At 41.4% G+C, this 11,227-nt stretch overlaps 1 protein-coding gene across 1 annotated transcript; it reads right to left on the bottom strand.

Moving 5' to 3' along the window:
• Window positions 1–636: 636 nt before the first annotated feature.
• LOC103705383 (linoleate 13S-lipoxygenase 2-1, chloroplastic-like) lies at window positions 637–11,227 on the bottom strand. Its single transcript, XM_008789080.4, has 9 exons — window positions 10,819–11,227; window positions 7,812–8,077; window positions 5,747–5,987; window positions 5,194–5,508; window positions 4,848–4,933; window positions 4,433–4,543; window positions 3,436–3,737; window positions 2,863–3,129; window positions 637–1,524 (listed from the first exon to the last, which is right to left on the bottom strand). The coding sequence occupies exons 1-9, from the start codon at window positions 11,159–11,161 to the stop codon at window positions 765–767; spliced, it is 2,691 nt and encodes an 896-aa protein (XP_008787302.2). The 5' UTR covers window positions 11,162–11,227; the 3' UTR covers window positions 637–764.

Genomic DNA, 11,227 nt, shown 5'->3' with positions numbered 1-11,227 from the left:
GTAATTCACTGATTCAGAAGGTCCTCGTCTGCTCCGTGGCTCCGGCCCTCTGGCTGTGAGAGCTTTCATAGCTGGAATCGAATCATTTGAAGGGTCTCGTCGAATCAATGATATAGGAGAACTTGTGGCTCCCTTTCCGTCCTGTGCGTGTCCTTTTGTGGTTGCACTGGTCCATCGCTGAGCTGGTGGACCTGGTTCAACCAATAATTTCACATGATGGAGGGCAATGGCATCTCCGTTCAAGTGCCGCATTTTCCAGTGCGTCCACTGATGGAGAATCTTTGTTCGTCCTCTGTTGCGTTTTACTCGTAGAAAGCAACCAGCCATATTTTGGCAGCAAGGAACAGCCAAAGGCTGTATCTTATTCTTACGAAGAACATCAACTTGGATTTTTACTGCATGTCTTCATGTTAAGAAGGCCAAGGTAAATTTCTGGAAGTACCGTATTCAAAAATGAGGGAGGGTATCGCTGTGGCCTGCAAGATGAGAGCAAAGATGAGCGATGGCTGCTAATGACCGGCTGTGTCTCAAGAAGAACGTTCCCAAGGATTTTTCTCTTGTGGAAGAACGATTAATATCGTGTAACCATCGAGATTCGATGACTTTCCTGAATGGCTTTCTGCGAGGCTCAAGGTGTACATATGGATAGCTTACGCTGGATTCATTGCTTCCAGTTTAATTAACAGAGATTCAGTGATCGATGAAAAATATGCACGTTTAAGCAAAAACTAATGAAAGGAAAGAGAGTTTCTTCCAGTTTTATCTCAAATGGAGACACTGTTAGGGATGCCCATTCCCGTCACCCCGGGTTCGGAGAAGGGCTTCAGCAGCTCATATGGGACAATGCCGGCACCGCATCTGTTCCTACGATTGGGATCGGCATTCCGTGCATCGATGATCCCTTCGATTTCCTTCATCCTTCCACTAAACCGCTCGAACGCAGCCTTGATCTGGGGCTCCTCTTTCCATGCTGGCTCAGGGTCTTTACCCAAGTACTCCTCGTCCGGCGAGTGGGTCGAGAGTAGGTCGAGCACCGCAATCACCTTGGCGGCTTGCTGTTGTGAGGGCAAGGTGTTCAGAAGGGCGAACTCGGGCTTCTTCCAGAACTGGGCAAAGCCGTGCTCGTTTTTGTCCTCCACCGGCATGTTCTTGCGGGTGATGCTCGGGCGGTTGGGGAAGTAGCCAGCGTAATGGTACTGCCCGAAATTGACCGCGGCATGGTGGCCGGAGGCAACCCAGATGATGGTGGTCAGGACTTGTATCAAGTCCTCGGGGGTGTTCAGCACTGGCCACCATGGCTCGTCCTTCTTGTCGGCATGGCCTTTGGTTCGGACCTCGGTCCACCATTCTTGGAGCTCATGGTCCTCCTTCACATGGCTTGCTTCTGGGTAGTAGAAGTTCACGTAGTCTGTAACCCACTGCTTGATTGCTGACCACACCAGAAGGCCATCGTTAGCGAAAGGATAGTCTTCTATTGTGAGACGTAATCCACACTCTGCTGTCGGATCCTCCACTGCCATTCCCCTGATAATTTAGAAAAACTCAATTTTGGTTAGATAAAGCTTACTATTGCTTAAGCCATATATATATATATAGTAACAAAGATTTAACTTTTTAATCTTATTTAGTGGGAATTTTAGTTTTTTTTTTAATTTCAACCAAAATTGAAATTCTAGACATTTTAGTACAATAAAAAACAAACAAGTTTAGGAGACTTATGAAGTTCTATGAACCACATAAATTTTCAATCTTTCAGGAGTGAGGTGCCAACCAACTAGCTTATAGATTTTTTTAGTTTTATTGCTCTCAACTAACATCAAAAATATTGAGCACAAATCCTCTAGGCACACATGCGGCACCGTAGAGTATTGTATAAATGGCTGCCATCAGAAGATGGATGACTATCAAACAAAATAATCCACAAGCACATGCCGTGTCATACACGGTGCGCATTGTTTGATGGCCGCCCATCTCTTAATGACGGCCATCCAGGGACGCACAGCACTCTACGGTGTGGCCCGTGCACCACAGAGGATCCTGATTGAAAAATATTATTAGATTTTCTGTAGAGAAAAGAGGAGACCTGTCACTGTTAGACCTATATATAAACTCATTTCGCATAACTTCCAATTCATATTAGGTATGGCCCATCCCTGAACTGTGGTGCAATTTTAAAACCTTAGGGCCAAGTAGCTCATGAACTAATCATTCGGCTCAAAACCTACTTAGATAGTGGCCCTTCCACTTTGGTGTGGTTGACCTTATCCATTGAAAAAAAGATAATACCACTTTGGTGTGGTTGACCCTACCTATGAAAAAAAGATGAGACCTCTAGCTCAAGATTCATAGGAGCAGGAAACTCTTACACAGTAGGACGTTGGTTCAGTTATTTTGGTACTTTTTTTTTCACGCCGTCTTATTATTCATTTAGTAACCGGTAGTTCACCGGCAGGTCAGTAGGCCTTTTAGAAGGCGAAGGCGAGAAAGTTCTCAACGCCAACTAACTGATAGCTGATAGCTCAGTTAGGAGTTGAGTTACATGCTGATTCAACCCGCCTTTTCTCAACTATCATATAGTCCTGAGTATTTGTATGGATAGAAGTGGCCCAATATATTTGGAGCTTAAGGTTGTTTTATCTTTTGAGGTTTTTTCAGTAGTGCGCTGGCCTAAAACAAACTCACAGAGGAACCTTTTTTGTTCTTCTATTTTATTTTTGAGGTCTTTCCTGCGGTGAGCCTTCTTTGGGCCGGAGTCTTAGGCAACCGGCTCAGTCACCAAAGTGTTGGGCCTGCCCTGTATATGGGGATAGCATATATATATATACAAAAGGCAGTGGTTGATGAATTGTTGACGTGGTTTACCTCCGGATCAGGTCGGCAGGCAGGCCCTCCATGTCGAATCGCCATTGCTGCTTATAGGCAACGGAGCTTAACTCGACAGAATATTTGCCAGGAGAGAATGTTGTCTCGATGACACCGCCTGCATTGATGAGTTGTTCGCGTGCGTTTGCATTGATCTCCATGGTATATCTGAAATGGGGCTGCAGCAACCGATATATTGGGTGCATCGCACTGAGTTGCCGGTTTGCTGCGATTATGTATGGCTCGATGCAGCAGTGAGTCCTTAACCTGTCGAGCCACAGAGAAGAGAATAGCTCAGTTAGGTGAGCTGCGGTCGGACAAAAACAGTCTACAGGTGCTCTAGCATTTGACCATTAATTTTGCAAGTCATTAATAAGTTTGGCCGTAGTGGTCTGCCCAAGCTTATAAGCCCGAATCCTTTACCCCTAAGAAACTAGCTTGGTGCCGATCTCATTTATGTAGTGATCAGTACTCACTACTCGGTGGTGGTGCTGTGATGTTGCTGCCTTGGTCGTACGTAATCCTTCAAATTTATTCACAGGGAGGGAAGCGAGGGTGGGGCCTTAATCTTACCAGTGGACGACGAGCTGGTGATAGCCGGCGTCGTGGGCGCAGACGTGTGTTTTCGCAAGCTTCCACAGCCAGGCTCCGGTGGCATCCCAGCAGGGAGTGAAGACTTCCTTCCACTGGGGCTTCGCGGGGGATGCTGGGCGGGTGAGCTCGATAGCAAGAGGCCTCAACGTACCCTCCAATGTGAGGAAGAAGAGTGTTCGGGATCCATACAACGTGGTGCCCTCTTGCTCTCTGACCTTGTGCACGTAAGGTAGCAGAAGATCGTGGTAATCTAGCATGAACAATCTCTTTTGTTCCAGTGCCTGAAAGTCAAGAGACCCAACATAATAAGTGTGGTTCAGCTACTCACGCCATTGAGAGACAAAGGATATTATAGGGGAAAGGAAAACAAAACAAAACAAAAAAAGACTTTGCTGGAGATAATAATGACGATGGTTGTTATAAACCAAAAATGGACATACGAATGGCAATTAGACATTCTGCGGTTGTGGATGATCAGATTTAAGAAAGCCGCCTCTTTTAATTGTTTCAATTCGTGGGCCTGTGAAATGAGTATTTGAAATTAAGTTGCATATCTATTTATTGGCGATGGTGCACAAGACTTGATGATGAGATGATACAGAAGGCTATGGACTAAGGAAGTGTATTTCATCAACAAAGCTATCTATGTCCTAATGTTACACCAAATTTGCAAAAAGAAGAAACTGTGCTGCATAAAATCTTACAATCCAACATGGCAACATGCATTCCTGCATTCCTAATTAGGAAAATGCTTCAACTCAAAGGGTCACTTGCCTGGCGTGGTGTATTAATTACCATTGATTCATTTTAATTGGCCTTGAGAAGTATGCCATTAATCGAAGGGAAAATGATTGGTGGAAGGAACCTCAGTGACTTTTCCGCGTGATTCTTCCCAAGTTACAATAGCATTTGCTCTGTGCACATGGAAATATACTATGGAAGTACGTATATTTGTATATGTTGTTATAAATTTTACCTCTTGAACTGTCATGACTCCTTTTATTTCCCGTTCAATCAGTTCTTCAGTGATTTTCGACTCTGGTGGACCATAAACTTTATGATCAAGTTTGCTAACCATTGGAAATTCCTGCACAATGTCAGAAAGCAAGTTCAAATCACTTCATAGCACATAAATAAATAAGATAGCATGAGTAATTTTGCATTGCACTGATATCGTCTTAATACATTTGTCAGGTCAGGCCTATTCATAGATTTCTAAAACGGTAGATTAAAGACCAATTGACATCGTTACTTGTGACCTAGCAGGTCGGATGACCCAAACAGGTGGCATGTGAGTGATTTGGATACATTACTATATTTGTGAACCGATCGAGTTCAATTTTTGTTCAGCTAGATCTTGCACGGAATGCAATCTTTGAAGCAGAGCATACCGTAACTAGTTGAATGCTGAAGGGATTTAGGCCTGCCAAAGTTTGCCGAGCGAACTCTTCATCTCTAAACCATGCGAACTTGTCCCCTGCAATCAAGGCAGCCAAGTTGGTGCAATTAATATAGAAAAGGATTCGAAGAGCCAATCCTGATCATTTGGATTGATGCTTAATTAATATTGTTATGATTCTTGTTATTTAATCACAAGATCTCGTAGTTCCTCCTCTGATATGATTGCTAGAATATTGCTATGGGAAACATTTTTTTGTATCCGTGGTCTATTGCATGCACGCTGCATGGCATTTCTTGTCTTCGTCATGCAATGCCAGGGGAGAGTGAGAAATTTACTGTCGATCATTTCTGGGGTCTCAAAGCGTAAGATTTGTTCAGCGGTCTCAGCAAGTGTCTTGACTAGCCTTGGTACGAAGGTAAGCACCAAGTCGAGCCCCTCCTTCTTTGGAAACCTCATGCCCTCGTTGTACAGCGCATCAATGGAGGTGAAGTAGGGAAAGCCAAGCTTCGGATCAGCTACCATTCCATCAATATAAGGTAGTAGCGCGGGGATTGCTGATCGCAAGGGTGAGAATGACTCCTGCTTCACCTCCGAGAAAGCCTCGTCCCTGGGAATGTAGTTGTTGCCACTCCATGATTCTGATTGAGGGTCTGCAAGTGCAAGCATATGCTCCCATTTAAGTTCAGTGGATCCAAACATACAAAAGGTTATATCATGACGACATACCCATGTCACAACATTGAAATGTACGATCATCCAAAAAGATGGGAGGTTGTTACTTGTTAACATATAACCTAATCCTGTACTTGGCTAGGTCATGGAATTGTGTTATAACATGGCATATCCTCGAAAATATTTGCCATTAATGTGGTTTTGCCCTTTGGGTACCTTTCCAGCTCCTCGGACGTCCGGTCCGACAACGCCTTGGATATGGGAATTCTTTGCTACCGCCGAGGACCGGCCTCTTCAAGTCGTCGCTCTTGTCCGGCTGGCCGAGATCGTTATATTTGTCGTAGTCGTAGATCCTCTCGAAGGCCTTGCGCTCCCCTCTTCCATCTCCCCGCATGTTCTCCAGTTCGTCCTTTCTTCGCCTCTGAAGACCATTTGGGGTCTGGGATGGCAAGTAGGACTGCTCCACATAGAACAAACAGCAGTGCGTTACAAAGACTTGGCATGCTTGCTTGTGTTTATAAAATACAATTATTAAAGGTTAGACCTAAAGAACAAGTGCATTAATTGGACGGTATAACTAAATAGAGGTTCAAGTTATGTTGCTTGTTAGATGATAATCTTTGGTGCAATGTTATAAGTCATCTTCATCCGCATATATATATATATATATATATATATATATATATATATATATATATATAATATATATATATATATATATATATATATATATATATATATATATAGGAACCCATTCAAAATAGAAGGTGGATTTTTGATTTGTTATGACAATCAAATGCTGAACCAAATGTTATGAATGAATAAATCTTGTGAGGGTCTGGTCCCTTGACCGGCCCACATTTGATTTGGGCTTGTGGGACGGCCTGAAGAGGCCAACTCAACCCTTCGCATGCACTGCACGTGATGAATTGGGAGAAGACTCTGGCTAGGAGTGCCCTTTCTTTCCAAATTGGGAAAAGCCCGAGCTTCATCCGAAATGGAGCACCCTTGTTTCAGTCATGATTAGCCACCGTCAGCTGCCTGGTTTGGCTAGAGTTGTGGTCACCTAAGGCCGCCGTCTAGTGGGCAACTTGGTCACCATAACTGCCGCCTATTACCGACGAGGGGGAAGGAAGAAAAGAAATAGGAAAAAGGATTCTCACCTCTTCTTTGTTTTCTCGCTCTTTCTCTCTCCTTTCTCTACTTTCTCTCTCTAAAAGATCTATAAAACCTAGTTTCTCTACTTTCTCTCTCTAAAAGATCTATAAAACCTAGTATCAGGTCCTATCGACCAGATCTGTAAATCCGAGTTAATCCCTGCAAAGAGCCCTAATCCGCCCTGATACCTGGGCTGCCTACTAGACCGATCATCCTGGCCCCGTTGAATATTTTTGAAACCTTCATTGAACGATGTTGATTAATTTTGGCTCTGATTGAGTCTGATTCATTAAGCGAATCGTCAAGACCTAACCTATACGAAACCACCATATGTCTGATCAAGACTTTTCGTATTATTTTATTACAGTTATTGAAGGGCCGCTACCCTTCGATAGCATAGTCGTGTTATGTCCCGATTTTGGGTCGTGACAAATCTAGTCTAAGAACATCCCTATTATGTCCAAATATGTAGTAGTACCTAAAAATGGTGGTCGTTGTTCATACATTAACCATTATGATAACTAAATACCTGTGGTCGATAATGCTAGCTCTTCACAACTATGGCTCATTTTTGCTATTATTTTAAGCTTATAATAATAATAATAATAATAATTTTTCATTGCTTTGTATCTTCAAACCGTAGTGACCATTCTCTTGGGATTGCTAAGATATCCTACCATTACTTTCAACTTTTTAGTTGACCCTAATGATTCTCCTAATTATTCATAAGTTATAAATTAATCAACATCTACTTAATTACTAAATTTAATGTTTGTTAATGAATTATTCCCAACTAATTTAAAGAAATACCCCAAGATTACAAATTAATCATGCTATTTGTCCTTGGTGGTGGCATCATTTTGCTATTATTTATTGTCCTCGTTTCTCCTGATCATACATGATTTTACCATAAAAACATAAAGATAAAACAACAATTTTACAGCCTTTGTTATTTTTCTAAATCTATGATTATCTGAAATTCTTTGGGCACTTATGGTAAATTATCCTATTATATTTCCCAAATTATTTGATAAATATACTTGATATAGTAATTGTGGATGAAGTAGAGAGAGAGAGAGAGAGAGAGAGAGAGAGAGAGAGAGAGAGAGAGAGAGAGAGGTACCTTTCCGGTGAAGAAGATCCTTTTCTCACGGTTATCGTACTTGGAGTGCACCCAAGATTGGCAATCAATAGTAAGATAGCCATCATCAGTCATGAGGACAATATCTTTGAGAAACATTTCCTTGCGATGCTCATTGGTCACCAAAACTGCTCCAATATCACCAAAATTGGCAGGGACAGTGAAGTTGCCCTCGTACTTGGCTTGATCATCATCCTGGCTTATTTTGTGAGCATAATCCTGTACTGTCTTCTTCTCTAATCCTGTTTCTGAAGTAAATGTCGATAAACGTATTAATCTCGAGCTATGATTAGTTTCTTCTGAAGATCGTCCTTAATATAAAAAAAAATGGTTCAAGTATCTGCGCGGAGCATGTTCTATATATATATCCGTATTAAATTAAGGATATTGGTTTAGGTCATGGAGAATCAGTCTTTTTCAATCTTTCATACTAGACATGATGCATATATCGATTTGAAGTATATAATAAGTTGGGTTCGTTTCTCATAATGAATGAATTGTGCTAAATTGAGAGTCCGGCTTGGTCCATATATTTTTTATTTATTTCTTTCCCTTCTTTTTTTCTTTTTTTTTTTTTTTGAGGAAGGAGTTTGGGTCCGTATCTTATCAAGCCGCTTATTTTGTTGGATTCCCTGTTGAATCAATTAAATGGTGCACAAGGTACCAGATAATAGTAGCTTGGTCCAATCAAGTGTAATTAAGCACAATATGGAGAAAGAGGCACCCCGTCTCCTTTTCCTTCTTTTTTTTTTTTTTTTTTTTCCCCACCGTGTTTGGCAAAGGGAAAAAAAAAAAAAAAAAGCTGGAGCCTTCTTTCTCCATATTGGTTTGTGGTTGGATCGACCCACTTACTCAGCGGTTGACCCAGTGCAACTAAAAATTTTTCATTATCATAGCTATCTACAGGGTCATACTTTTGTGGAATCCACATAGCATATGCGATTGAACTTATCTAACCCACCTGCACCCAAATTTAGTTGGATTAAATCAGATAGCATGAAAGTCTAGCTAGTACGCACTGCACAATCTTTTTTTTTCTCTAAAAAAATTGTAGATAACTAATGAATAATCTAAATGTTAATCACAATAGAAAAATAATAATCACCGCGGTGCCGGGCAGTGGGGGTCCTACGATTTTTTAGTTTCTTGTCCGATCCTCAGTCGTCTGGCCTGCGCAGTGGTCCCACTTGATGGGAAACTTGGCAAATTTGAAATCAAAACAAATGGTGAAAAAATCGTCATCTTGTTTGCAGAGTTCCGTCAACATCTATTCTATAATCCTTAAAGTTCCGTCAACATCTATTTGACCGTGCTTCTCATTTTATCTTCAAGTCAGTTCATATTGCTTTTAGGATTGGCGGGTGGTCGATCTTAGAATTTTTTTTCATCCAACATGGCAGTTGGTGATGGGCTGGACCAAGCACAGGTTAGTGTCGCATGTATGCCAAGAATATATATGTATATACAATTCATAATTTGTTAATAATATATTTTTTAGATACCTGTGATATTTTTTGATAGATGAAAGACAAAAAATTTATATATGTGCTGTATTATTTTTTTGGCACGGATCTAATGACTTATCAACTCAATTAAATTTAAGACAGGATCAGTAGAATCTTTTTAAATAAAAAATATTATTTTTATAAAAATATATATAATTTTTTTTCTTCTCCAGGTTTTGGCAATTTTAATCACGGGGCACCACAGCTGGTGCCGAGCGGTGGGGTCTCACGATATTTGAGTTTCTTGTCCGATCCTCAGTCGTCTGGCCTGCGCAGCGGTCCCATTTGATGGGAAACTTGGGGAATCCAAATCAAAACAAATGGTGAAAAATACGTCATCCTCTTTGCAGAGCTCCGTCAACATCTATTCTGGAATTCTTCGTCTTTTCTGCTTAGTTTTTCTTAGGGAAAACAAACATCTTGTTTGGTACGTTAATGGTAAGGACAGAGACCTAAAACTTCATCATGCAAAAATTTCTCCCTAGCATGAAATTTGAGTTCAAAAATTATTTTAACCTAAAGAGAAGTGGAGAAGTAAATAACGTCCATATTATTACCAGAAAAATGGTAACTCAAGGCACATGTTTATGTTTATGGTGCGTGCGTGGTTCTTTGACCAAGTTTCCAAGTTTACTTTGTTCCTTGTAAACAAATTAATACATAAGGAAGACATGAAAGGTGGCAGAGTGAACCGTACAGTGTCTAATTTCGTTTAAAGTTGCCAGAGGTGACAACAAGGAGAAGAAGAAGTAAGAAACTAAATCACATCAAACTTACTTGACCTCCTAAACTTTAACTTCAAAATTCGAAAAAAGCCATTAAACAAGGAGGAGAAAAAAAAAGAGAGGATACTTAGAATAGCTAGAGACATATTTTTATTGTCACACACAGATTGAGAGAGAGAGAGAGAGAGAGAGAGAGAGCCAGAAGAAGAAAAAAAAGAAAAAGAGGTAGAAGCAACTTTAACTTCAAAATCTAAAAAAAACATAAAACAAGGAGGGGAGAGAGAGAGAGAGAGAGAGAGAGAGAGAGAGAGAGAGAGAGAGAGAGAGAGAGAGAGAGAGAGAGGGGGGGGGGGGGGGGGGTGGGGGGGGATTAATTAAATACTACTGTTTTTCCAAAATCTCAAATAATAAATGGCGAAAAATTGTGATTTAGAAAACAAAAGGACATATGAATGTGTTTTATTTTTATTTTCATATTTTTTTTGCTTAGTTTGGCAGGTAGTAGTTGTACTTTATCTGGAGGTCCATAATTGTTCAAAGGCCTGCCACATAACCCATGCTTTCTTGTTGAATGAATTTTCTTAAAAATAAAAAATAGAAAACTGAAAAAACAGCAGTCCTCCTGATGATAAGGTGGGCAAAAGAAGCAGTCAATAGGTCCACGCAGCAAAATCCCTCAAATTACTCCTACAGCCAGTCATGCAACTTAGCCCCATGTACCTGGGAATTCTTACGTGCGCTTCATTATTAAAAACTTACTCGGATCTAGCTCGGAGCTCACGAGCTCGAGGAGGAGGGATTTTCCGAGCAAGTCGGCAAAAGCATCACCGAGGCCGAGGTTCGACAACGTCCCTCCAGTCGGGAGCTTCACTCTCACCACTGCCCTGACCGTGACCGGGCTCTTCTTGGGGCCACCTACAGCCACCCGAGCCTCCTCCATTGTACAGTAAGTCCGGCCACGCCTCGAAGGCCTTCGCTGTCGAACCGATGATGATGGCCGGGCTTTGGTCGATGACCTGCCATGGCTTGATGAAGGCCACCTGTGTGAGAAGAAGAGGGAGGAGGCTTGGTTTGGAGCTTGGAGCAAAGGCTTCAACATCATTCTTTTTGAGATGGTTTCGAGGGAAGAAGAAGGTGAGATGAGACGGTTCGAATTTTTTTAATGGGG

The sequence above is a fragment of the Phoenix dactylifera genome, chromosome 1 (genome assembly GCF_009389715.1).
Source record: "Phoenix dactylifera cultivar Barhee BC4 chromosome 1, palm_55x_up_171113_PBpolish2nd_filt_p, whole genome shotgun sequence".
Taxonomy (NCBI): domain Eukaryota; kingdom Viridiplantae; phylum Streptophyta; class Magnoliopsida; order Arecales; family Arecaceae; genus Phoenix; species Phoenix dactylifera.
The sequence above is the reverse complement of the archived record's forward strand: the minus strand, read 5'-3'. Positions and strand labels throughout refer to the sequence as shown.